The sequence below is a fragment of the Muscardinus avellanarius genome (assembly GCF_963383645.1).
Source record: "Muscardinus avellanarius genome assembly, chromosome: 5".
Lineage (NCBI taxonomy): Eukaryota > Metazoa > Chordata > Mammalia > Rodentia > Gliridae > Muscardinus > Muscardinus avellanarius.
This window is the reverse complement of record NC_137790.1, coordinates 140,222,957-140,250,755: the sequence shown is the minus strand read 5'-3', so window position 1 is coordinate 140,250,755 and position 27,799 is coordinate 140,222,957. Positions and strand designations below refer to the sequence as shown.

The 27,799-nt window shown below is 49.5% G+C and overlaps 1 protein-coding gene across 1 annotated transcript in view; it reads left to right on the top strand.

Moving 5' to 3' along the window:
• The window catches only part of DOCK3 (dedicator of cytokinesis 3), a gene marked incomplete at both ends in the record, with an annotated part of 359,460 nt that overhangs the window by 287,257 nt on the left and 44,404 nt on the right, over positions 1 to 27,799 (top strand). Inside the window, 11 exons of the mRNA XM_080695935.1 lie at positions 1,755 to 1,836; positions 5,912 to 6,082; positions 8,001 to 8,193; positions 10,556 to 10,683; positions 13,015 to 13,161; positions 14,905 to 15,003; positions 20,788 to 20,882; positions 22,709 to 22,784; positions 23,239 to 23,339; positions 23,580 to 23,638; positions 26,906 to 27,054. Coding sequence (XP_080552061.1) covers positions 1,755 to 1,836; positions 5,912 to 6,082; positions 8,001 to 8,193; positions 10,556 to 10,683; positions 13,015 to 13,161; positions 14,905 to 15,003; positions 20,788 to 20,882; positions 22,709 to 22,784; positions 23,239 to 23,339; positions 23,580 to 23,638; positions 26,906 to 27,054 — 1,300 coding nt within the window. The remainder of the gene's footprint in view (positions 1 to 1,754; positions 1,837 to 5,911; positions 6,083 to 8,000; positions 8,194 to 10,555; positions 10,684 to 13,014; positions 13,162 to 14,904; positions 15,004 to 20,787; positions 20,883 to 22,708; positions 22,785 to 23,238; positions 23,340 to 23,579; positions 23,639 to 26,905; positions 27,055 to 27,799) is intronic.

The window sequence follows — 27,799 nt, the reverse complement described above, 5'->3', positions numbered from 1 at the left end:
TTCCATGAAATTAGCACAGTGTGTGTGTGTGTGTGTGTGTGTGTGTGTGTGTGTGTGCGCGCACACGTGTGTGGTAGTGTTACTGGGGATTGAACACAGGGGAATTATACCTCTGAGTTATACACCCAGCCCTATTTTGTTTTCTTACTTTGAAACAGGGTCTCTCTAAGATGCTAAAGCTAGCCTTGAACCTGCAATCCTCCTATTTCAGCCTCCTAAATTACTAGGATTATGGGCATGTGGCACCACACCCAGAAGATTAGCATACATTTTTTGAGGTACTGGGGTAAAACATAAATAAAGCCCAACTGTGCAAGGCTGTGAAGTCACTGGGATTCTGCTACTTTGATGTCAAGTACCAGACTCTGCCAAGTGCCTTATGTGCCATGCTGTTAGAACTCACAAGAAGTTCGAGAGGTGCTACTATTTCCTTCATATTTTAAATGAAAGGACTGAGGCACAGAGGTATTAAATAACTCGCCCAAGGATGCCAGATAACCACAGGCCCAGAGGTGACCACAGCCTGTACCCTTGACCTCTTCTGACCCACTAACCCCTTCCTCCAGGTGTCTTGTCCTCAGGAAGTGAGGTGGGCGGGATGGGGCGGCTCGAAGGACACTGCACTTGCAGTCAGGGTCTGCAGGTCACCAGGCAGTGTCTGGAGACAGAATTAAGTACACACCCAGCCCAAGTCTTTGGGGAAAGAAGCGTGGGAAGAGGAATTCTGCACGCCAGAATCCCAGTACTTGGGAGGCTGAGACAGGAGAATCAAAGCCGGTCTCAAGCAACGTAGCAAGACCCTGTATCAAACTGAAGAGTAAAAGGGACTGAGGTATTATTCAGTGGAGGACCCCTGGCTCAATCCCTAGGCAACAACAAAAATGGCAACTTGGGGAGCTGGACGTGGTGGCATGCGCTTGTATTCCTAGCAATTTAGGAGGCCAGGCAGGAGGATCCCAAACTTGGGGTCAGCCTTCACAACTTAGTAAGATCCTGCCTCAAGATAAAAACCAGCTAGGAATGCCAGAGGGACTCCAGATAATGGAGGGGAAACCTCAGCAAAGCTAGAATGGAAGGACAGGAGAGGAGGAAGGCTGAGGTTGATTAATGGAGGAGCTACATCCGAATATGTGTAGAAGTGTGAGTAGAGCATGGTCAGCCTGGACACTCATTGTTGGGAGGGGGAGGGGAAGTGGAGGAGGGGAGAGGGCACCAGGCACAGTCTGAATGTATGCCATCTTTAATATGTTCCACACAGCCGGGCGTGGTGGCGCACGCTTGTAATCCCCGCGCTTGGGAGGCGGAGACAGGAGAATCGCGCAGGTTCGAAGCCAGCAGCACTGGTTTAAGAGACCCTGTTTCCAAATAAAAATATAAAATAGGTCTGGGAGTGTAGCCCGGAGGTAGAAGGGTTTCCAGGAACCCCAGTACCACCAAAAATAAATAAATAAATGAATAAATAAATAAATAAATAAATAATAGAAAGGTTGGGCATGTAGCTCAGTGGTAAAGCAACCTTGGTTTATACCCCAGTACCACAAGAAAAAAAACAAGCAATAACTCCTTGTGGACAAGGAATATCTGAAATGATCTAAACATCCCTTCACTCTAATGGGTCCATCACATCACTTTGGCTCATGAGCAGAACATTATTTTCTGTTTTACAAACCAGTGCTAAATTTCTGTTTGACTCGTTAGGCGTCTTGGTCTGCGTTGCCTTTGTATTAAATGGGTTCCTGTGGCTTGCCTTCCAGGGAGCTCGTCCGCTGTCTGAAGTGGTACATGGACTGCTCGGCGGAGCTGATGCGGCAGGACCACATTCAGGAAGCCATGCGGGTAACGGGCCACCGAGCGTCGCGGGCGGAGTGTGCGCGCCACCGTCTCAGTCCACATCGTTCCCCGTTCCGGCCTCCACCGGGCCAAGGACCTTTACTCTTGGTAGTTTTAAATGAGGACGGAGGCAGAGGGGCACAGGACTCCGGCCCGCCTTCCTGCTTGACTCACCCACAGCACCATCCCCCCCTCTGACTAAGGGGCCGTTCACGCCTCCTCGGCCAGTGTTGGCAGCAACATCAATTAGGACGAAAGCTTCCAAGTGTTCTCTTCTTCAGTGGTTACTAACCAGTACTTTTTGGAACTATTTTAAGTATAAAATAAGAGAGCTGAGTAGATGCACTACATGTGAATATGCTGAGAAGAGATGTGTGTGCGCGTGTGTGTGTGTGTGTGCGTGTGTGTGCGTGCGTGTGCAATGTATGTATGTACCGGGGAATTCTACCTCTGAACTGCACTCCATAGCCCTTTTATTCATGTTTTCTTTGAGAAACAAGGTCTTGCCCAGTTGCCTGCAGCTGGCCTCAAACCTCCCCTCCTCTTGTCTCAGCCTCCCTTCTACTGGGATGACACACCCGGAGAGGAAAACAGACTTCAAGCCTTGCCCTTGGGAAGAGCCTGGGCCCCACGGTCCAGATCACGCCGGCACCGGCATGCTGCCGGACCTACACCTACACTCTGCCATCATAAACTGGGAAACATGTTTTTGAGTGTGTGTGATACTGGAGAATAAACCCAGGGGCTCTCCACCTCTGAGCTACACCATCAGTCCTGTTTTATTTTTTATTTTGAAATAAAATATCAAAATAAAAAATAAATAGCAAGGTCTTGCTAGCTGCGTGCAGTGGCACACATGTAATCTCAGTATTTGAGAGGCTGAGGTAGGAGTATTATAGGTTTGAGGCCAGCCTCAGCAACTTAGTGAGACGCTGTTTCAAAATAAAAATATTTTTTTGCCCCAACATAGATTTATTATTTTGCAATTCTGAAGACCAGAAGTCTAAAATGGGTCAAATAGTACAAACATGTCTATTCTGGCTAGAAGGAACTCAGACAAATTCTCAGAACTACAGGATTTCTGCAAACTGTTTAGCACACAGCTCTGTGTCAGTCTTTGCTCAGCTTGGAAGCATCTCATCATATACTTCGATCTAAAAATCTCAATGTGTGTTTCCAAAGAATAAGTACCATATTCTATATAAACATAAGAAAATTATGCTACTAAATATATTTCACCCATACCACCCTGAACGCGCCCTATCTCGTCTAAAAATATATTTTTAAAAAAGGGCTGAAGGTGTAACTCAAAGGTAGAATGCCTCCGAGTTCGATCCCCAATACTACCAAAAAAAATTATATGTATAAATGGTAACCGCAGACTGGACTCAAGCTTGTGATCCTCCTAGCTCAGCCTTCCAAGTTCCAGGCTTGCAGGTGTGTGCCGTCCGCCTGGCTTCCGAGAGCATCTTTATTACTCTGGATTGGTATATCTTGCCGCTCAGAGTAACATTTTCCTCTCACTTTAAAACTATCCTGATAGAGATTATGAACATGGAGCCCTCTGTGCTCTTGTTTGAGTGTCTGTGCACATGTGAGTGGTGTGCGGTGTCCTCGTGGGTTGAGGGCGCCCTTGACACGCAAAGGCAGCGCCCCTCGCTGCTGGTCACTTGCTCACAGGGAGCCATGAGGAGTCAGGAGAGGCCGCTGCAGGCAACAGCGGCTATGCTAACGGCTAGGCTCTCTTTTCCTTTCAGCTTTGTTACCTTTAGCAGAAAAGAACAGAATGGCTGCCTGAGCCACTCAGTCTCCGTTATCACGGAGTCGAGGGCTGGACCTCAACAGACCCACAGGTCCTGCCTGCCCTTCACGCAGTCCCGGCCACACTGGCGCTGACCCTAAGACTCGGGCGGCACGGGGGAGCGGGGTGGTGGTGGTGACCAGCGGGGGCCTTGTTTTCCAAATCCTGGCCCATGTTTGCACACAGCCCGCCTGGGCCCCGCCTCGTGCCCTCTGCCAGGTGCTGTACGTTTTGGAACCTAGAGGCGGAACGCAGCCCAGGCCTGTGCGGTGCGAGCAGCTCTGCCGGCTGGGTCTGCCCCGCCTGGTGGGCATCTCAGGTCATTCTCCATCTCCCGCAGATGTCTCATACTGGCCCGGGGGCGAGGGGCTGGCAGTGTGATAAGAAAAACGTTTTCTTTCTTAAAATTGGAGAAATACGTAGCACATCATTTTCTTACAAGACTTCCCTACCTCTCAGGTCTCCTAAGATTTCAAAAGAAACTTGAGCTCGTTCCCTGCTATCCCCAGGGCTCCACATAATTACTGATGCCTTTGCCCTCTCCTGGGCTTGGACATAGGACAGGAAGACGCTCACACGCCGCTCCTGAGCGTGGCGCGGTTTTGCTGACTCTCTCTAGGTCCGAGAATACTTTTGTTTGTCTGTGAAACATAACTAGAGAAGACATCCCGAATGCTACAACTGCTCTCGGGGTCTTCCTTCCCCTGTAGGGATTCCAGGATATCAGTGGGCATGGACCCCGTCCTCCTTTGTCCTCAGCTGAGCCCAGCAAGTCAACTTAGCTATATAAAACCAAAACACATAAAAGGGAAGCTCAGGCCTGCTCTAGCACTGGTTTGGGGAAATGCAATTTTCTTCTGGTAGGAAACACCTCCTACTTTAGTGACTTCAGACTGGCATGACAATAGTGAAGCTAGGCCTCGGCGTTATGAACTGCCCACTGCGCGGCCCTGAAGAGTCACCACAGGTAGACATACTAGAGCAGCGCATGGCCTGGCCTGCGGCGCCCACTGGGGTTTAGAAACTAACGGACTTGCGGGCCCTCCGACCAAACGGCTACCAGAACGGAGACTTTAGCATTTGTGGTTTCTTCTGCCGGCTCTTCTGGTATAAGCCTGGAAGACATAGTTCTCTAGGCTAGCATTCCCCAGATCAGCTGAATTTTGTGGGAGCCATAAAATATTAAGCTTTGCTTTGCCAAACCTTTTGACAGATGGACAGATCGTGAAAGGTGGCTTAGGAATTGTTTCTTTTTTTATATATTTCAGGTTAGAAATTTTTCTCTGTGGTTAAACACACACCTTAAATACATGAGACCCTAGATTTGACCCCCAGTGCTGCAAAAATAAGTATATTCTTGCTGGTGTGGTGGTGAAAGCCTATAATCCCAGCTACTCAGGAAGCTAAAACAAGAGGATCATTATTTCAAGTCCAGGCCTGGGCAGTTTACTGGGACCCAATCTAAAAAAAAAAAAAAAAAAAAAAAATTGTCTTCTTTTTATGTGTTTCAAGAAACTGGACTGCACTTGTTTTAGCCAGTGCCTCTGCCTTTCCCTTCTTGGAGGGGAATCTGACATTTCTTGGGTTAGGAAAGTCTTGGGTCTTGAATCTGTCCTCTTAGAGTCTCTGCTCAGAAGCACGGCCCCGGCTGCAGGGACTCCTCAGAACCACCTGCTGCTCTCAGACCACTTTATGGTCTTGTCTTCACTGCTCTGGAGGTGTTTAAGACATGTGTCCTGGTAGCAAGGGAAGGAGAGTGGATATTTTAGGCCTACCAGCGGCTATGCAACCTGGGACAAGTTTCCTCTCGACTCCCGTAACCTCTGATCAGAAGGCAGGCACCGTGGCAGGTCCTAACTTTATCTCATGGTTGCAGAAGACTCCTTAAAGGACCTTCTCGCAATAAAATCAAAAGTAGTTATATCCTTGCCTTCGGAGCCTTCTCTAAAAGAAAATACAGAGAAGCTTAATTTTCTTTTGATCTTGAATGGTCTTAAATTCCTTTCTTTCTATAACAACCTAGGGCTCCTTAATTCTAGAACCTCATAAAACAGTTATAAAAATCTTTTGATTATTCTCCCAGTATGAAGACAGCTGCTACTTAGTGACAATTTGGAGTTCTGAGAAAAAGTTTTAAAAAGTAAAGTTCGCGTCTCCATAGTTGGGATTGTCCGCCATCGAGTTTTAGTATAGGGTTTGCTGGTACTTTGTCCTCAGTGTCCTGCTGTGTGAGTCCCTGAGTGTCTTCAAGGCCTCCCCTCACTTTCCCCCACGTTCTAGGCCCTGGAGTACCTTTTCAAGTTCATCGTGCAGTCTCGGATCCTGTACTCACGAGCCACGTGTGGGATGGAAGAGGAGCAATTCCGGTCCAGCATCCAAGAGCTTTTCCAGTCCATCCGCTTTGTGCTGAGTCTGGACAGCAGAAACTCGGAGACACTCCTTTTCACTCAGGTCTGTGCGCCACGGAGGAGTCTTGCTGCTGGGTTCCTTGTCTGTCTTAGCAAGGGGTTTTCTTTGTCCTCCGGCTTCCAGGACCGGTTGAAGAAGCCCTGCCAGGAGCCTACGTGCTGGGAAAGGGATGGTCTGCAAGGAAATACCTGCTAGAACAAAGTGCTGCTTTTACTTTGAAGCCGGCTAGTCTCATCTGCCAGAAAGCACCGTGGCTTTCTGTTGGAGAAGAAGCAACATGATTTGTTTTTGGGAACCCTCTTCAGACCAGATGTAGTGAGCTACCATACTGGACTTTTATGAACATCTTACTCATCAAGTGTATTCAGGATGTAGGGGGAATTGTTTTCTCATTCTTCACTGTATTAATCTTTGATGAGTTTTTGTCCGTCCCGTGTGTTTAGGTGGAGCAGATTATCAAACAGTAGGAATAGCTAGAAAGCACTGGCCAAGGATTGGGACAAGATTCTATTAGAAATGTCAGTATTGGAAGAAGAAATTTGCTTCCCTTTTTATTTAGAGCAATCGTTTTATTTTACTATACCGCCTGGTGGTGGACTCGAGGAAACCGCCGTCCCCATCCGCTGCCGGGGAAGCGCGGGTGCCCCTTCCTGTATCCAAGGGACACTTCCATTTCCTTTTTATAATATCCCTCAGAGTAGAGGTAGAAGAGGACTGAAAAGGGCAGAATCTTCCTTCATGCTGTTTCTCTTCAGAAGAGGGTAAGAACGGCATCGTGGAAGGCCTGTGGTGTTCCGACCCTCTATTGGAAACTTTATGCGCCTCGAGTTTTTCTTCAGACCAGTATCAGGAGATAAGTGATAGCATCATCCTCATTTTGTAGATGATAAAATAGGGTGAGGCAGTAACTTGACAAAGTCATATGGAAGATAAGTGGAAACGCTGAGATGTTTTTTGAGACAGGGTCTCACTGTGTTGCCCAGGCTGGCCTCAAATTTACAGCCATCCCGCCTCAGCCTCCTGAGTTGCTGGTTGCTGGAATTACAGGCCTAGGCCATCACACCCAGTTTTACAAAGCTAGAATTTTAATTTGTGTCTATAAAATGCAAAAACCCATTCTTTTTTTCTAAAATGCAAAAGCCCACTTTCTCTTTCCTGCAGTGCTCTGCCTCCTAAAGGGCCTGGAAGTATCACAGTATCAGAGTGTCCTCAAAGGCCACCCCAGGCCGGCCAGAGCTCAGGCCCCAGCGGTCCAGGCGAAAGGCATTTGTGCTCCTAGGCACCTGCTCCTCTCGCCAGGGTGTCCGCGTCGCCACATGCTAGACCAGCAGCCCCAGCCCTCGAGTCCATGGCTGACTAAAGCCACACGTTCCCCGTCCTTCTGAATGTAGACTTCAGACTACCAGGCATCGCACCTGCAGGAAACAATACCGAGGCCTCAGGTCCCGCGGTTTAACGTGAACACTCCATCCTAGGGACGTGGTCGGGGCCCCAGAGCGGGACTGTGCTGCGGGGCTTCGGGTGGGGTTCAGCTGGCCCTGCCTGGAAGCGTCAGCTTTCTCTGCCATACTTTATTCGTGGGGTTCCTGGCTTGAGTTTGGAATCAAAACTGGGGAGTCGAGTGCTTGATCATAGGAGCAAACCAAAAATTTAAACCCATCTCAGAAGCAAAAATAGTTACGGCTCTACAGCCATATTCAGCATATTTTTCTTTGTCTGTCCTTCTCGTGCCAGCGAAGGCCTTGGTGAGTTATGAAGGCACCAGGTGGCCCTGCCCCGTAATTAGGTTGTTTGTCTCTCTTGCTTGGTTGTTCCACGCCCAGGAGCACGGGAGGAGCTGGCAGAGCGGGGCCAGGAAGGCACCCACCCTCGGCAGAGGCGCTGCAGCGCGGCTCAGCCTCTGTCCGCGCGGCACTGAGACCCAGCTCTGAGCTGACCACAGCTTCACCTGTCTCCCCAGGCTGCCCTCCTCAACTCCTTCCCAACCATCTTTGATGAGCTGCTGCAAATGTTCACCGTGCAGGAGGTGGCAGAGTTTGTGAGGGGGACGCTGGGCAGCATGCCCAGCACCGTGCACATCGGGCAGTCCATGGACGTGGTGAAGCTGCAGTCCATCGCCAGGACGGTGGACAGCCGCCTGTTTTCTTTCTCAGGTAAGTTAGTTGGGCTGAAGTCAGACTCACATTCTCCCCTTAGGGTAATAGCCAAGTGATAATCAAAGGATCTGAGCCGGGCGTGGTGGCGCACGCTTGTCATCCCAGCATTCGGGAGGCGGAGACTGGAGGACTGCAGTTCCCGGACAGCCTCAGCTACTTAGTGTGAGGCCCTCTGCAATGCAGTGAGACCCGGTTTCAAAACAAAAAATAAAAAACAGGGCAAGGGCTGTAGCTTGGAGGTCGAATGCCCCTGGGTTCCATCCTCAGACCCACACAAAAAAAAGGGGATCGGTTTTATTAACTACCATACAAGAAGCCAGTGATTCTTAAAATGTAGCATTTTTTATAAATTATGTTTAAATATGCCACCAAGACCTGGGCCTACTGCCTTACACACAGATCATTTCTCGGGACCCAGACTCCAGCGCATGTCCATGTCTTAGGCTGGCCTCAAATTTATGACCCTCCTGCCTTAGCCTCCCCGGAAACTTGAGATTACAGGCATGCAGCAGCCCGCCCGGCAGTATGTTTATCTTCAGGATGCACGTTGGGTGGAGCAGTCACGTCTCGGCTCAGGGGCTGCACACACGTGAAACACTCATGGACCCCCGCTCACTCCTCTGGCTTACGTCCTGGAGTGTAGAGCGCGGCTCATGGTAAAAGTGCTTCCAGGAAAGTCAGCCTTTCTTTACCAGCGACTGTTGATGGTAAATAAATAGACTGGGCTCCTGGACTGAAAACCTTATCGGTGACACACCAAAGCTGAGGCCAGCGAACACACGCCAGCTGTGTGCACGGCTTGGAGAAGGGAAACAGAGGTGGCCCTCGCTGATGTACTTTGTTTCTAGTATTTTTGCATGTGCTCAACTGCTTTACATAATCACTTAAGAAATTTCCTTCCAAAAGTTTATGTGGCATTGGACCATGTAATTGGACTTTGAGACCGCAGGCCACCGGCAGGCTCTTGTTCGCGTTGCACTTGGGCTGACGGTCCGAGTCACGGCAGCTTCTCTGAAGCAAGAGGTTATTTACTAAGTGATGTCCTTTGACCAGCACTCACCTTCTCAGAGCACACCAGCTTGGTGCCTTCCCTAGCAGAGTCTAATAACAAACTACTGTTTTGCCTGAAACCAGCTGTTATAAATCTTTGTATGTTGGTATTTTGGTCTGAAAAATACAGTATCAACTTCTCCTTTATCCAGGCGTCCTTTTAAGCACAGAATAGATTGCCTTACATTTTATTTGAACATATTTTAAGTATTTGACAAGACAGTTCCAAAATCTCTTACATGTTCCAATTTTATTTCTGATTTTCATACGAAATACCTGTGGTCACATATGAACAATAAATCCAGAATATCTTGGCTTGTTTGTGTCACTGATAATCTGACCATATAGTGCTGGCCAAGCGTGATGGGCTGCGGAGTCACCATCCTGGAGCACAGAGTGCCAGAAACGTGCCCCCCACCCCGGCTTCCCCTTGGTCTTCTAACCACACTGTGATGAAGTGTAGGAGAGGCCATTTAGCAGCCTAATCTAGAAGTGAAGAAAAACAAGCCACCTGGGCTGGGGGTAGAGGGAGAGCCAACCTGCCCAAGGCTCAGAAAGACTTCGGGGGCTGAAACTAGGATTCAGCCTTTCCGAATCCAGGGAAGCCAGTGAATAGTCACCTCCTGGTGAAAGACTGCTCAGGCAACCGTGGGGAGAAGGGGGAAGGCATTTGAAGGTATCAAGTAGGATCGGCAGTAAGTGTGGCTGTGACAGGACAGCATCGTGCACCTGTTCCGTCATGGCTGGGGACAGGGCAAGCAGTATGGTCAGCGAGCCTGAGGAAGGGCGGGCCCAGGGGCTGGCCAAGGGCATGCTCACCAGTGCCCGATCACCTGGCCAGGGCCTGAGAAGGGGCGGGCAGGAATCAGGGCAGGCTGCAGACCTAGTCCTTACTGTCCATTCTTAAGTGTGACATCTACCAGTGCCAGGCCACCTGGCCAGGGCGTGAGAAGAGGCGGGCAGTGTTCGTATCGGGCTGCAGATCTGGTCCTTATCGTTCATTCTAAGTGTGACATTTATGTAGTTTTCACACCTTCAATTTGGAGTCTAAGCTTTCAACTTAGCATTTGGAATCAGACTCCTAACATTCATCCTGCAGAGAATGCCATGGATACAGGAGCTGGGGCTGGAGGAAGGGAACGCAGACGCTCAGTTTCATGGGTGTGGGAGGTTCATGCTTGACACCTCGTAAAGAAAGGGGTGACCTCCAGAGCCCACGCCCTGCCCTGAAGCCGGCTAGTCTCCACTAGCTCCCAGCAGGAGCTCGTGCTTCCCTAAGGCTGTCTCCACCTTTGTGTTTTCCTCCCAGAATCCCGCCGCATCCTGCTGCCCGTGGTCCTCCATCACATCCATCTTCACCTGCGGCAGCAGAAAGAGCTGCTGATCTGCTCGGGAATCCTCGGGAGCATCTTCTCCATCGTCAAGACCAGCTCTCTGGTAGTGGCCCCACACGCCCCCCTCCTCGCTCAGCTCTGCCCTAGTCCCGATCGCCCTAGCCAGAGGCAGACACGCAGATCCTGGGTACACGCCCCAGGCGAGCGCTTTCACCAGTGCCAGCCGGGAAGGAGCCCTGGACGGAGGCCTGTGTGCCCAGCAGGAGGCTCGGTGCCACACGCTCCTCCTCAGGAACACTGTCCCACCTGAAAGCCCGCCCCGGGCCATTTGAGTTTCTTTCAGAAGGTTTTACTCTGGACTCCGGGCGTTTTCTTAGAATGGCACGCATGAGTGCAGGGAGGCGGGCCAGGCCTTCTCGAGCCGCTTTTCCTATCAGCTTAGTCCCACCCAGGGGCCTCCCCACCCCACGCCAGGCCAGGCCGGGGCATCCCAAGGCTAATTGTAGCTCACAACACTCTGAGCCTGGGGACGGTACCGCTGTACTCTAGAGGTCAGGTTTCGGCCAGTAATGCTTTTGCCTATTTTAGCTTTTTCTTCTTAAAGGGGGCATTTGGTGGGAGGAGAAGGGGTTGGAGTAAGCAGGAAATGAAGGAAAGATATGAATGAGGGTAGTAATTTATTTTAATAACGTATTTCATAGACATCTGATAATAGAATACATGCATTTTTCTTTTAGAAAAAAATTATAAACTATAGGAAAGTAAAAAGTGAAGAACAAGAATGATTTTTTTTTTATTAAAGTAAGGGTCCTAGAAAATAACCTCAAGTACACTTAAAATGAAGGTGAGGGCCAGACGATAAGAGGTGAGAGGCCCGGCCGTCAGGTGAGCAGGAGGGGCCCCCGAGAGGGCCAGGGGCCCGCTTGTCTGAGAGGGACTGAGACGGTGCAGCGGTGCAGCCGCTCGCTCCTGGCTCCAGGTAAGACTTGGCAGCGTCCCCCACCAGGCCTCCAGGAAGCCACAGTCCTCCTGCCGGAGTGCAATGCTGCTCTGGTAGCTGAAGATGGTTCCTGAGGGGTGGGCAACTCACTGCTAAAGGAAAGAGAGAGACTGAAGCCCTCCCCACCACAAAGGAAAGCGGGAAGAGGACGGAGGGGACCCGGTGAAAGCACGGAAGAGGTGGTGCGGTGTATTTTTAGAGCCAAAGAGTCGAGTGTAATTAGTTGCCTACAACTCAAAGATATATCACAGGAAAGAATGTTACAATCACGTCCACAGATGGGAGCGATGACTTTAGCCCCAAGAGTTGTTGAAATTCTCTGTGGGATGGGGCCGAGTATAATTATATTGGGTGGATGGGCAGAGGGAAAATGAAACTCAGTCTCCGCCAGGGCAGAAGTGCCACCTCTCTGCTCAGCTCTGTTCCGATGACCGACACCCGGCAAGTGTTTGATGAGTGGCAGGTGTGCAGGTGGAGGGGACGTGAGGACCAGTCGTGGTGTCACGGTCTCAGAGGAGGCGAGGGGAATCTCTTTGTGAGATCATTAAAATCAAGCTACAGAATTGGAAATGAATGTGAGAAGTCTATAAAAGGATAACACAGATTCTTCCAAAATCCTGGTGACTAGAAAGCAGCTTGTAGTGGGGAGACAAGCTTTATTGTTTTTGTGAGGCTGCCAGAGAAAGATGGACTGAGACTGGCGTTCCTCACACAGACTGTGAGCAGAAGCCAGAGCGGCGAGAAGCAGGGAGCAGGGGCCAGGCAGCACTGGGGAGCAGTCAGGTCAGAGCGCAGACGTGCTGCTGGTGAATTAGCCGTGACGATGTCGCTACCATACCCGGTGCTGCGACGTTACCGTGTCTCTATTTTCTACTTCTCTCTCTCTCTCTCTCTCTTTTTTTTTTTTTTTTTTTTTTTGTACTGGGGATTGAACCCAGGGCACTCTACCTCTGAGCCACATCCCCAGCCCTATTTTATTTTGAGATAGGCGTTTTGTAAATTTCTGAGTCTGCGATTCTCCTATCTCAGCCTTCCAAGAACAGGGACCACAGACAAATGCTACCACACCCAGCGTTTTACTATTTTGTAACTATCGTTTTTCAGAGTGGTAGTGGGATTGGTACTACGGTAGGGAAATCAAAGAGAACATTTAACTCAGGACGTTTGCTTCACCCCTGTACATCAGAATGAAGGTGTCGACTGAGATGAACCATCGTGGGTGGGTTGGGGAGGGCAAGGCCAGCCGCCATGCCTGGGCGGCCCTGCGGGTGTGCCCACCCTCTGAGCCGCTGCCTGGGCGTCTCGACGCTGCCCCTTGGCGGTGCTGAGAGCCCGCGGAAGCCAGCTCCTGGGGGCGCCGGCTCAGCAAGCACCCTGCTAGACTCCGCCAGCGCGGCCCGGCCTGACGGTGTGCTTTCTCGCTGCCCGCTCCAGGAAGCAGACGTCATTGAGGAGGTAGAGATGATGGTAGAGAGCCTCCTGGACGTGCTCTTGCAGACTCTGCTCACCATCATGAGCAAATCGCACGCGCAGGAGGCGGTAAGAGGGCAGCGGTGCCCGCAGTGCACAGCCGAGATCACTGTTAGTAACTAACATTCAGGTTTTCTTGCCTTCTTATCTAACCCGGGGCTCCTCCACGCCTCCTTCCACCTCACCACCCACCACCCTCATCTCAGCCTCCCTCCTGCATGGCGGTCGCATGCTGCCCTCGCCCGTCTTCAGCCCGACCCCTTCTCCACTCAGAAAGCTCTAGGCTCACACCCTCAAGAGTCTACGACAGGCAGATGCAGGGGATGCCACTCGTCCTGTCATCCTGCACACGGTTCCAGCAGCCTTGGCCTTTGAGCTAAGCCATTTTCTATCATGTAGAAAGAAGCAGGGTTGTAGAAGTAAGAGCTCGAGGCTTCTAGGAAGCCTCTCACACAGGCCTCCCAAGTGGGGTGCAGGAAAGAGTGCGTTTCTCAGAAACTGCTTCTATCTCCCAATTCATTGCTTTCGTAAATACTTTGTATCTAAATTTCTAGTGTCTGGGAAAACGTGCTGAGGTGGAATTGCAGAGCATTGCCGAATCATGACTCTGTATGATCTCATTAGGAAAGGAACAATCTGAGAAAGCCTCTTTAGGGACAGAGCACCGGCGCCTTGGCCACCCCCACTTCTGTACCCAGGGGACTTTCTCAGCCCTGATGTGGAGCGTGATGAGCAGCTTGCGTGGAGCCTTTCTTTTGGCAGATGGGAGATAACAGAGCTCTCTGAAGAAAAACCTCCCTCTATGGGAGCCGACCAAGTTCTGCTTCCTAGGGAGAGCAGGGAGTGTGCCCAGCGCAGGGGCGTGTCCCTGAGGGCGCGTGTGTGTGGAGCAGGGCCTTGGAAAGCCTGTTCCCTTAGTCCCTGCTGAGGACAAGCTCATTGTAGACCAAAAAAAAAAAAAAAAAATGCACCCTGGCATGACCCAGTAACCCGGCCTTCTAGCCGACACTTAAATGATGCTTGCTATAGATAGACCCCGCTTTAAGCACTCGGCCCGTACTGCCACGGAGCGGCCAGGTCTGCATGGTGACAAGGGTGCTGGCTAGCTCCCTGGGCCTCTCTTTACAGTGGACCGTGTGCTTCAGAGCTCCATTTGCGTTAACTCTCTGATCCTCACGCCACATGCGTTGTGACTTCTTCTTGCACCTATTTTTTAGCTAAAACTCAAGTTTATATATGTGAGTGTATTTTGCATACACACTGTGTGATAATTTCAGGGACATAGAAAGGATTTGAGAGACTAAAAACTCTTGTCCATTTTCCATGTGTTTGGAAACTTCGAAAGTCCAAGAGAAATATCGTTCTCCCTCCTATCTGAGGAGGCCACTTTCGAGGGCAAGGCCTTCGCACTTGGCTGCCCTGTGCCAAAAATTGCTGAAAGACGGTCTTCGGAGCCCTTAAAGACTCTTAATTGTCCTTAATTCTTTACTTACTCTGTTCAGAGGGCAAGCTCTCTCTTCATGAAGCCCCTATAGACTTCAGTATGGTACTCTGACAGTAAAAGGCCTTAACCAAAAAAGATGGGAAGCCAGTGAGAATATTGACCTCGCTCTGTAACACCTCTTTGTTGAGGTTACGGTTTTCAGGAGCTGCATGCCTCTCTAAAACTCCCAAGCCCTCCAGAAAAGAAGCCATGTCCCGAGCCAGCGTGTCCCTCCCTCCCATGGTCATTGGGGCCATCTCACACCCTCCCCTCTCTCCTTACCCTCTGTGGATGGGGCACAGCCCTTGTGGTCAGCAGTCCTAAGTGGCTTTGGGTCCCGTTTGTTTGTTTGGTTTCCGGCTGGTCCACAGGGCGAGTATGTGTCCTGCCTGCTTTCGCTGCTCCGTCAGATGTGTGACACCCATTACCAGCACCTCCTGGACAACTTCCAGAGCAAAGATGAGCTCAAGGTAGGCAGCAGAGCACAGGGCTCTGCCCAGCAAGGGCTGGCTCTCTCCACCACGGGAGCTGACTCGCAGCCCAGGTTACCGCAGAGGGAGCGTGCGTATGTCCTCCAGAAGCTGACGCCAGAGCGGCCGCTCACGGCCAGACCCAGCGACGCTGGAAAGGCTCCTTTGACTCACAGCAGCCCTGCGACCAGGCGCCTCCAACAGAGGTTACTTGGGGCCTCCCTGGATCAGAAAACCAGGACTTTTCCCTTTCTTAGGAACTCAGCAGCCCCCCCCCCCATATGTTGCCTCTGCAAACTGAATACATAATAATGGTGGCCACTTTTCTCAATTTAAATGTATTTCTGGAAGTTACCCAAAGGGAGCCAGGTGTGCACTGTTACCTTGGGCTGCCAGAGATTGAGGGGCAGAGTGTAAAGAAATGGGTCCGAGGTGCAGACACCAGGGGAGTGGCACCAGGCGTCGCTGCTGACGGGCTCCTGGGGCTGTGTCCGCACTGCGACACGCCGCTCATGTTCTCCCTACTACTGGGCCACGGCAGACGCTAGGTCTGCTCTGCCTCTGTTCAGGAGCAAGCCATCTGCACCTAATTCACCCACTGTCATTCGCCTGTGTGGTCTTCACCAACCACAGGGCGTTGACCGACACGTATGAGCTGTCACTTTCTGGCTTCTTCCCTTTCCACAGACACGGGTCTCTACAAGTCGGTATCATTCACAGCCTTGTGCGCCCAGGGCCAGCCAGGGCCCACCCCCAGGTCCAGACCTGGGGATCTGCGCCAGGGCGTGGAGCCAGAGAGCCCAGATGTGGCTGTCGTCGAGCGTTCCCATCTTAGGTTGTATTAACCAACTCAGATCATGCTGCTGCTGTTCTACTTTTTACTGAAATGCTTGCTTTCATTACAGAAATATTTGTGCATAATTTGAAAAGCCAAAACAATGCTACAAAATTTTAACTTAAAACGGTGGTTCTCTGGGTTGGCCTGGGAAGGCCTAGTCTCTGCTCCCAAGGGAGCCGCTTTGAACCCTCCTGCTGTTATTTAGGGAGTTCCTACTCCTGGTTTAGGTATTGTTAGTTATCTATTTTCTTCTGCCCAAGGGAAGTAAGGGTGACTCCCCTGAACTCTTCCTTTCTCACACGTACGTCATCCCAGTTCGGTTTCCATGTGTTGGGGCGTGTGTGTGGTACTGGGTATGGAACCCAGGGGTGCTCTGCCACTGAGCTGTCACTTGGGCGTGTGTGTGGTACTGGGTATTGAACCCAGGGGTGCTCTGCCACTGAGCTGTCACTTGGGCGTGTGTGTGGTACTGGGTATTGAACCCAGGGGTGCTCTGCCACTGAGCTGTCACTTGGGCGTGTGTGTGGTACTGGGTATTGAACCCAGGGTGCTCTGCCACTGAGCTGTCACCTGATCCCTTATTATTTTCAGATGGGGTTTTGCATAGTTGCCTGAGACTGGCCTTGAACTCATGATCCTCCTGCCTCAGCCTCTGGAGTTGCTGAGATTCAGGCATGAGCCACTGGTGCACAGCTTTCATATATTTTTGTTTAAATTTATAATCGGCTTTTTGTACTACAGCTAGATAAGAACTATGGTAAGGTCGTTTATTTTTCCCCCTGGAGACTTGCCCTCCTGCTTGTATGTGTTTCATGCTCTGAGTTTGCACTGAATACCTCTCCCCCACACAGAGCGATTCCTGGGTGTCGGCCTGTAGCTAAAAGCGATGCTCTCTAGTGCTGGCTACAAGCCCTCACACACAAACAGGCCTGATCTCTGGCAGGCTTCCCTCGAGGTGACCAAAGAGGGTCTGGCCTTTGTGTCAGAGCAGCCCTAATTCCTATAACTCTAAGTTTGTTCTCTTAAACTTAAGAGGAATCCTCTACACCTTCAAGGAACCAATATAGCAGAAAGGGGCTGTGTATCTTCCAGATAAACAAGTAAACTCTCTTGCAGTGCCAGTTATGACACCTCAGCCCTCAGCTTTTAATGTATCTTGAGGACAGACCCTCAATGAGCACCTAACTCTAGAGAATAGTCCTGAGCCTCCTGACAGGGCAAGAAAAACTGATTAAGAGGTAGCGGAGGGGCCTGGGTGACACTTGAAGCTAACCTTCCTTCACCTTAGCCCTCATACTCCAATCCCACAGAGGTGTCTAGTGGTGCCTCCCGTTTGTATATCTTTCTGAGATTCTTGCTTCCTGTTGTTCTCAACCTCAACCCCTCTTGCTTATTAGCCTTCTCAAGTCTAATAAGCCAGTTACCACAATTTTTGCTTTTTTAAGTTTTTCAGTCTTCATTGACCTTATCTTCTTTATTGTTTTGTTGGTGCCTGTAGGTCTGTGAATTTTTCTATCTTGGCTTTCATGTTAGAAGATTTTTTTTTTGTGGGACTGGGGATAGAACCTAGGGGCATTCGACCTCCAAGCTACACCCCCTGCCCTATATTTTATTCTTTATTTTGAAACAGGGTCTCACTGAGTTGCAGAGTACCTAAGTAGCTGAGGCTGACCGTGAACCTGCGATTCTCCTGTCTCAGCCTCCCGAATGCTGGGATTACAAGCGTGTGCCACCACGCCCGGCATGTTAGAGGATTTGAGAATTAGAATGAGGGAATGTGTTCAGTTCAGCATGCTGAATATAAAGTCTGTTCATATGTTCTTTATGAGCATTGTTTAAAGATAAATAAAGAGAAATCTATCAAAACCACAAAGATACAAACTTACAAAACCTGAAATCATGAGAAAGAAGAATAGCAAGGAAACAATGAGCTCCCACAACCCCATAATAGCAGAACCCACCAACACAGAATTGCACAGATCACCAGAAGGACAAATCAGACCTTTAATAGTAGAAATGATACAGGATTTTCAAAAAGAATTTAGAGAAGGCCTGAAATAAATAAAGGGATAAATAAACAAAGAATCTGACACCCTGGATAGGAATCAGAAAGAAGCTCTGAAGGAAGTGAAAGGGTATACTCATTGAAGTAAAGGCATCAATACAAACTATAACTAGACCACATGGAAAATAGAATCTCACTCTTAGAAGATGACCATTCCAAAAAGAAGCATACAGTATATAATTTTTTTTTTTTTGTGGTACTGGGGTTCCTGGAAGCCCTTCTACCTCCGGGCTACACTCCCAGACCTATTTTTACATTTTCATTTGGAAACAGGGTCTCCTAAGCCAGCACACGTGGCTGGCTTCAAACCTGCGCGATCCTCCTGTCTCTGCCTCCCAAGCGCGGGGATTACAAGTGTGCGCCACCACGCCCGGCATGCAGTATATAATTTTTAAAAAATGATTTGACAGCATGAATTGGACTTTGAAGAGATATGGGCCTATTTTTTTTTTTTTTTTTTTGGTGGTACTGGGGGTGGAAACCAGGGGCTTTTCTACCTCCGGGCTATGCTTCTAGACCTATTTTATATATTTATTTGGAAACATGGTCTCACTAAGTTGCTGAGAGCCTCACTAAGCTGCTGAGGCTGGCTTCGAACCTGTGCGATCCTCCTGTCTCAGCCTCCCAAGCACAGGGATTACAAGTGTGCGCTACCACGCCCGACTCATTATGGGCATACTTTAAAAGAGCTAACCTAAGAATAATAGGCATAGAAAATGAAATAGAGGCTGAAACCAAAGGGATCAGCAATCTTTTCAAAGAAATATCAGAAAATTTTCCAAATATGTAAAAAGAGGTCAATACATGGGTACAAAAAATTTATAGAACCCCCTTTATTCATTTTTTGTTTGTTGGTTTGTGGTACTGGGGATGGAACCCAGAGGCATTCTACCTCTGGACTATACCCCCAGCCCTATTTTATAAGTTATCTGGAACAGGGTCTCACTAAGTTGCTGAGACCCTCACTAAGTAGATGAGGCTGGCTTTGAACTTATACAGTCTTCCTGTCTCAGCCTCCCAAGCACTGGGATTACAAGCATGCACCACCACGCCTGGCTAGAACTCCCTTTAAAAAAGATCAGAGAAAAGGTTCACCATATCACGTAATAGTCAAATTGACTAATGTAGAGGATATGGAGAGAATCTTCAAGGTGACAAAAGGAAAAGGCCAAGTGACATTCAGAGGCAAACCAATTAGAATCACTCCATACTTCCCAAACCAAGTCATGAAAGCCAGAAGCGCCTGGGGTAACATATTGTAAAATCTGAAAGAAAACAACTTGCAGCCAGAAATTTCCTACCCATCAAGAATACTTCTCAAATTGGATGAGAAGACAAAACAAACATATTCACAAGCTAAAGCTGAGGGCTGGAGCAAGGTAATTCATTCCAATGGAACTTGAAGAAAACAGGAGTCGCAACTCTGATATCAGACAATTAGACTTCAAGCCTAAGCCTACCAGAAGAGACAAAGCAGGTGATTTATTTTTTACTAATAAAAGCAAGAGGAAGTAACAATAGTCAACATTTATGCCCCAAACATAGGTGCAGCCACTTTCATAAAACAAACACAAACTTTTTGTGACATTAAGTCACACATGGATCCTAATACAATAATACAGTAATGTTGGGAGACTTCAACACTCCTCTCACACCACTAGATGACCTAAGGTCAGTAAAGATGCCTCAGACCTAAAGAACAAAAGCAGCCGGGCGTGGTGGCGCACGCCTGTAATCCCCGCGCTTGGGAGGCGGAGACAGGAGGATCGCGCTGGTTCGGAGCCAGCCGCGCTGGCGTAAGAGACCCTGTTTCCACATAAAAATGTTGAAAAATAGGTCTGGGAGTGTAGCCCGTGGGAGTGTATCCCGGAGGTAGAAGGGCTTCCAGGAACCCCAGTACCACCAAAAAAAAAAAGAACAAAAGCAGCTATATTAGTTGCAACTTAGATGTTAAATTATATAGCTGAGTGTTTTAAACAAGTGCCCTTGGGATAGAGCTTTCTTCACTGAGTAAGGTTAGCCAGTTTAAACAAAGACAAGCCCTATAAATAGGGCTTTTCCAGGGATATGCAAATGAGGTCAAATAATAGCACCTCTCTATGGAATAGGGCTTTCTTAGAAGCTCCAGAATGATCTGCCTCTCCCGGTGGCTGCTAGACTGCTGGTTTTCATGGCTGCTGTGGTTCTATGGCTGCCTTTTTCCAAGGCTTCTTTGAGGTAGGAGAGAAGAGGAGAGTAGGACACGTTAAAGTGCAGCAGAGCTCGCTGTCCTTAACGAGGTTCATCCATTTTTCTTGAGTAACAACTCAAATTATTGCAAGCCTTTGGCTAATCAGACTTTGCCACTAAGTTGCTCTAATGGAGGATCAGATTTTTAGAGCTTCTGGGTTTTTCTTTGTTTGTTGTTATTGTTGTTGTTGTTGTTGTTGTTATGTTTTCTTGGTGTTGGGAATTAAACCCAGAGCCTTGGGCATATTAAACACGTGTTCTACCACTGAGCTACCCCTAGAGTTTTCAGAGGTTTTAACTCTGCCCTTCCCAAAGTGCTTCTCCCACATTATGCTCTTAATATCCAAAAAAAGCATTTTCTTATATGCTTTTTTTCAAGACCAGCTGCCGGGAGCTGGTCTTGGAGTCTGTGTGTAGAGTAGGTATAAGCTGCCTCAGTTATGCCCAGTGCGGGTTGGCTCCCATCCAGCCTGAGAGTAACCATAATTCACTCTCATGTACCCTTCTAAGAGGAGTGACTCAGAGGGGCCAGAGTCTGCCCCACTGGTCCCACACATCCGCACGGTCGGGGGGCCAGGAAGGGCCTGGTGGGGAAGTGTGTGAGTGCCGGCGGCCAGGGCAGTGCCTCACGTCAGCTTTCCTCTGTGGTCAGGAATTCCTGCTGAAGATTTTCTGTGTGTTCCGGAACCTGATGAAAATGAGCGTCTTCCCCCGGGACTGGATGGTGATGAGGCTGCTCACAAGCAAGTGAGTGTGCAAGGGCACACGAACGCCCCCAGCCCCTCCCCCAGCAAGTGAGTGTGCAAGGGCACACGCACGCCCCCGGCCCCTCCCCCAGCAAGTGAGTGTGCGAGGGCACACGCACGCCCCCGGCCCCTCCCCCAGCAAGTGAGTGTGCGAGGGCACACGCACGCCCCCGGCCCCTCCCCCAGCAAGTGAGTGTGCGAGGGCACACGCACGCCCCTGGCCCCTCCCCCAGCAAGTGAGTGTGCGAGGGCACACGCACGCCCCCGGCCCCTCCCCCAGCAAGTGAGTGAGGAAGGGCACACGCACGCCCCCAGCCCCTCCAGGTCCAAGGAGAGTGCGAGAGCCGGGAGGAGGGCGGGGCCGCGACCACGGCAGAGTGGAAGGAGCGAGTGTCTGGAGGGGTCATCAGCGCTGTTGGCCTGACCATGAGGACAGGGAAAGGAAAGAGTCAAAGATAATTCAAGCGCTGGCGTCTGCCGTGCCAGCTGATGGTAGTGTAGTGGGAATGAAAAGGATGTTAAGGCTGCGAAGTACAATACCGAGAGCAGGGTTCCTCCTCGCGGAGGCCTGCCCAGGGTGTTGGCCTCTGTGGCTTCAGGCAGTGTCCAAGCCCTCCTCTGGATTCGAGTCCGGCCGTCTGCCAGAAAGTGCTTGCCTCCCACAGACAGTGCTAATTACCCACATGAGCCAGGCTGCAAAGCTCTGACTACTGGCGCAGAACTCACTCTCAGGCTGGCCCTCAGCTGTCTGCCCCATTCAGATGTCTAGCCTGTGCTTCCTTTGAGCAAGCCGGAGGAGTGGTTCATGTGGTAAGAGGGTGGCTCCCTTGAGCACTCCTTACTCAAGAGAAGTCTACGTGGCCTCCACTCTAGCTCCCTGCCTCCTCCTACTTACCTGCCTTCTATGTCTGCATTACACAGAGCGTAGTGAAATTGTTTATGTTAGATATATTAACAAGGTACCTGCATGAGTGTACCACTTTGTGCCTTTTATAGGGCTCTCTTTATTTCCCTAAAAAATGAAAATTCTTTGTCCAGAACAGAGGATGATTGTAGGCCACGCTGTACAGATTTCTCAAGCAGTGACTTTTCCAGCCTGTCTTGCAGGAGCCGCCTCTTCTTCTGTGGCTTTTGCCCATAAGCTTTCTCACCCCTCTGCTGTGGACTAGTCTCTTTCCTGTGCTGTTTTGCCTTGCCCCTCTTCTGCACCAAAGCCCAGGGGCCACTGCTGGCTCTCCATCCCTCTGCCAGGAAGTCAGGGCCTCTGTCGTCAGACCCTCGCCCGCCTGTCCCACTCACCTCGTTCCCACTTGGACCTGCTCTCGGTTCCAGCAGAGTGTCCTGTGTATGGGCCAGCCTAGAGTAAGAGTCAGATGCTAAACCATGGCTCAAATAAAATCACCTGGGTGAAGATACCGGCCTGTGACAAAAGCAAGTGCTTAATAACTATAAACCCTTGTCATCAAGTAAAACCGTGAATTATGCCCTAAACACTACAGAGTGACTATAATGTGTATTGATCACCCAGAGGTCCCCAGAGTCCTAGAAATTACTCACTGAGCTAAGAAGTCTTTAAGAATCATAAGGCCCAGAGAAAAGAAATATCAAGAGCCCGCTGGTGATTTATGCTGTCTTACCAACTGTGGGGCATTTCTGAGTCTGCTTTCCAGATCGGTTCCATCTTTTCCTTCCTTTACGGTCTCCATGTATACACATGGAGGCAGGTCGTCCCTGAGAAGTCGGCCCACAGGCCATAGACGGCCGGTGCTAGGCTGTACGATGCCGTTGTTCACCTTTTGATTGTGCCATCCTTGTTCCTTGCTGCAGTATTATAGTCACCACCGTCCAGTACCTGTCCTCCGCACTGCACAAGAACTTCACAGAGACAGACTTCGACTTCAAGGTAGGCGCTCCTGAAAGCCAGCACTGGCTTTGTAACACCCGAGGAAGCCGAAGCCATGCTAACTGGGCTTTTTTTTTTTTTTTTTTAGTTTTGGGGGGTTTTATTGTTGTTTTGTTTTGCTTTGCTTTGCTTTGCTTTTACAATGAATTCAGTTTCAAATAGCCTCCAAGCGTGATAGTGACTGGGATGTGACCTGGGAGCTTCCCTGTCAGAAATGGTCTGAGCCAGACACCTTGGAGCCTGTCTTCTAGTCCAGAGTTAACACTGTTGGCTTTAGGAGTCGAGAAAGAAAGGGGACAGGGAGACAAAGCCCTGTTTGCAAAGATGTTTAAAAAGGAACGTAAATGGGAATCTGAAGGTCGTAGAGCGGCCTCTGTGCCCCACGCATGTGTTTACTCACCCTGCAAGGGTAAGGACTCGCTGTCACATGATTCTTTTTTCTCTGTCTCTCTAGGTGTGGAATTCTTATTTTAGCCTGGCAGTTCTGTTCATAAATCAGCCAAGCCTTCAGCTAGAAATCATTACTTCAGCCAAGAGGAAGAAGATTCTAGATAAGTAAGACAGATGTCTCCTGTTCACCTCCCTACCACTTCCCCAGATGGGACTCTTTCTGTGGCAGGCTCTTCCAGAAGCCCGTGGGGTTCTCATGTGGGTGGCTTCCAGTGGGCCAAGCGTGAGGGTTCAGTGGAAAGCCAAATGGCTTCGGATCCTGAGAGGCAATAGAAACAGACAGCGCTGAAGTATGGCCTGCCTTCCCGAATCTTCTAACAGCCGCCTCCCGTGGTTGTGTTCCAGGTATGGGGACATGCGTGTGATGATGGCTTATGAGCTATTCAGCATGTGGCAGAATTTGGGTAGGTCTTTTCTCCTTTTTCTTCCCTGATACATATTTTCTAGCCAAATTAAAAAGTAGCAGGACTAATAACTTCCCTCAGGCTTTCTGACTGTTAATCCAGGCCCAAGAGATCCTTATATAACACTTCAGATGGATGGCGCAGCCTGCGTGCTCAGCAAGCTTGGCAGGGAGAGTTTGGCTGAGAATAAGACCCCAGTTCCACATATGCACAGCCCCTTTTTTGAGAACTGAAGTCAAGGGATTAAAGAATAGGAGATCTCCAGTAGCTTTTTCCAGCTAGAGAACCAGGCTGTGATGTCCTCTGTGCTTCGCCCAATCTGAATGTCTCAGGCTCAGAAACATAGATCGTACAGATGTCTAGCATAGGAGCAAGGGAAGCTTCTTTGTTTTGGTTTGGTTTGCTTTTTGGTGTTGTTTTGTAGTACCAAAGATTGGCCTCAGGGCAATTCTACTGCTGAGCTACACACCCAGCCCTGTTTCATTCTTCTGTTTTGAAACAAAGTCTCACTAAGTTGCTCAGGTTGCCCTTGAACCTGCGATCCTGCTGCCTCAGCCTCCAGAGTACTGGGACGACAGGTGTGCACCACCACCATGCCTGGCTCAGGGCGGCTCTTCATGTTAAGGAAGACCGGGACACTTCTTGGGTCTCTATGGCTCCGGCCTCCAGGCCACCGCCTGACCCCAGTGGCTTGTGCGGAGGGTGTGCGGCCTCAAGACGACTTGGACTTGCCATCCCTTTCTTCCTCAGCTTCTGTCAGAGCCCCTGTTTTGAATAGAAACTTGTCAGACCAGCACTTCTGGTAGAATCCTGAGGCTGCCCTGGCGACTGGCTGGGCCTCCCTGTGATACCGTGAGGGTCTGAGTGGCCTGGGAGACTCCTAGAGAAGCCACTGATACTAATCCAACTGAAGACGTTTCAGCTAAGCACGCGTCTCTGAAGCTGTAGGGATGGCCATCATGATTGTCCAGTCACCTGTCAATCATCCCACCCCTAGCCCATCCCACCCTAACCGAGAGGCAGCGAGCAGGGAGCGAGGCGCTGCTGCGGGGCGTAGGGCGCATTCCTCACGCAGACGTCCCAGCTCTAGGACTCTTACTGCCTGGACCCCTGATGCAGGATGGGTTTCCACCCTCAACAACTTGAGGGTGGAAATTTCCCAGGAACACAGGGGACTGGCGATGGCACCAGGTACAGAATGTGCAGATCAGCCTCAGGGCTAGCATCTGCTTCTCACATAGGCTTTCAGAATGGAAGGCATTGCCCAGCATGGTGGCGCACGCTTGTAATCCCCGCGCTTGGGAGGCTGAGACGGGAGGATCACGCAGGTTTGAAGCCAGCCTCAGCTACTTAGTGAGGCTCTCAGCAACTTAGTGAGACCGTTTCCAAATAAAATATAAAATAAGTCTGGGAGTACAGCCCGGAGGTAGAAAGCCTCTGAGTTCCACCTTCAGTATTACCCCCCAAAAAGTGGAAGGCATTGTTTTGTGGATTTTTGGTGGTACTAGGGTTCCTGGAAACCCTTCTACCTCCAGGCTACACTCCCAGACACCTAGTTTTTATATTTTAATTTGGAAACAGGGTCTCTTAAGCCAGCTCGGCTGGTTTCGAACCTGCATGATCCTCCTGTCTCCGCCTCCCAAGCGCGGGGATTACAAGCGTGCGCCACCATGCCCGGCTAGATGGAAGGCATTTTATTATTTTTTTATTTTTTATTTATTTTTTTTATTTTTATTTTTATTTTTTGGTGGTACTGGGGTTCCTGGAAGCCCTTCTACCTCCCGGCTACACTCCCAGACCTATTTTTGCATTTTTATTTGGAAACAGGGTCTCCTAAGCCAGCGCACGGGGCTAGCTTCGAACCTGCACGATCCTCCTGTCTCCGCCTCCCAAGCGCGGGGATTACAAGCGTGCCCACCATGCCCGGCCGATGGAAGGCATTTTAAAAGCTGCTAGATTTTCCCAATGAAGCCATACCTCCTTGCTTTGTTTGAGAGTGATACTCTGCTCCCTCGGAACTGGTTTTACTTAGCTTTAGAAATTAGCTCAGTTTGTCTCCTTCGTCTCTGAAGGGCTGAAAGCACAAATCTGAAGGTGGTCCTCTGCTTCACTGTCAAGGGACAGAAGTTCCTTTGCCATGGTCCTCAGGGCTCTCCCTGACTCCTGGAAACACTCCTCAGATGGCAGGCCAGTCAGAGGAAAGCCGCCGCTCACTTCCCATGGGAAAGCCTGATCTGAGTGTGTACAAAGACAGTGTGAAATAGTGGTGTGGTGGCCACGCCTGCAACCCAGCACTTGGGAGGCCAAGACAGGAGGATCCCATGTTCAAAACCAGCCTCAGCAACTTGGGGAGACTTTCAGCAACCTAGTGAGACCTGTTTCAAAAAAAAGCCAGCCGGGCACGGTGGCTCACACTTGTAATCCCAGCATTTGGGAGGCTGAGACAGGATGGCTGCAGATTCACAGACAGACTCAGAAGCTTGGCAAGGCCCTCAGCAACTTAGTGAGTCCCTATTTCAAACTAAAAATAAAATAGGACAGGGGGTATATCTTGGAGGTAGAATGCCCTGGGTTTAATCTCTAGTACCAAACAACAACAACAATAATAATAAAGGGCTGGGGGTGTAACTCTGAGGTAGAATACACTTGAGTTCAATTTGGAAGGAAGGAAGAAAGGAAAGGAGAGAGAGAGAGAGAGAGAGGGAAGGAGGGAGGACAGAGGGATTGAGGGTGGGCGCAGAGAGTCTCCAAGCCAGCCTGCCAGGGTACGAACCCCCTCCTGCTCAGAAGGGGCGTTGGAGAAGCCTGTGGACTTCACGCCTCGGCTCGCTGGACCAGGAACCGGAGATCCTTTCATTGCCTTTGGGCTACAGAGAGCACTGAGTTTAAACAAAAATCCCTGGATTTTGCCTTGCTAAAAGAAATGCTATGAATATACCATCGGAAGCTATTTCTGATTGCTCATTTTGTCCAGAGTAGCAAGCTCTGTTCCTGGACCTCAGTTATTTCCTGGTGGTTTGTGGAACTTCCCAGGAAAGTGTTTGCGAAAGCATTTTTGTTATGTTGAACACTTGCTTTAACTGGGCTGGGCCAGTTTTATCCACGAACTCTAAAAAGCTGAGGGGGAGTATCTCAGAAAACCCCAGGAGAGAAGTTACTTCCGGAAGCTTCCAGTATGAGTGATCGCACGTGCCGTGGTCTCCCTGAGATCTCCCGAGGAAGAGGCGAGGCAGGCGGGAACTGATGTCTGTTGTTTTCATTGTTCAGGTGAACATAAGATCCACTTTATTCCGGGGATGATCGGTCCTTTCCTGGGTGTGACACTGGTCCCACAGCCTGAAGTGCGGAATATCATGATTCCCATTTTTCACGACATGATGGACTGGGAACAGAGGAAGAATGGCAACTTTAAACAGGTGAGGTGACCGCTGGCAGTGCTATGGAGCGCGCCCCTTCAATACAGCTTAGTGAGATCCTGCTTCAAAATTAAAAAAAAATAGGGCCTTCAAATAAAAAAAAATTTTTTTTAAATAGAGCTAGATGTAGCTCGGAGGTAGAACACCCTAGTTTTAATCTTCAACATAAGAAAAATAGGAGATTTATTTTGAGTTAATTTCTATAAGGTGTGGCAAACAGGTCAAAGCTTTTTTTTTTTAAGGGGTAAAATATGGATGTCCAATTATTCCAGCACCTTTGATTGAAAATACTCTACTCTCTTCTTGAATTATCCTTGTACCTTTCTCAGAAATCAGTTGACTATCAAAGTATAAAAAGTTTCAATTAGGAAAAAATAAGACTTAGTAATCCAGTGCATAGCACTGTGACAATAGTTAATGATAATGTGTTATATATTTCAGAATTGCTTAAAAAATAGATTTTAAATGTTCTCACAATGCCGGGTGTAGTGGCGCACACTTGTAATCCCAGTACTTGGGAGGCTGAGACAGGAGGATCGTGCAGGTTCACAGCCAGCCTCAGCTACTTAGTGAGGATCTCAACAGCTTAGTGAGACCTTGGTTCAAAATAAAATATTAAATAGGTCTGGGAATGTAGCCCAGAGGTAAAAAGCCCCTGGGTTCCATCCTAGTACCATAAAAAATATACAAAATAAAATAAATGTTCTCACAAAAATAACAAATAGGTAAGGTGATAACATGTTAA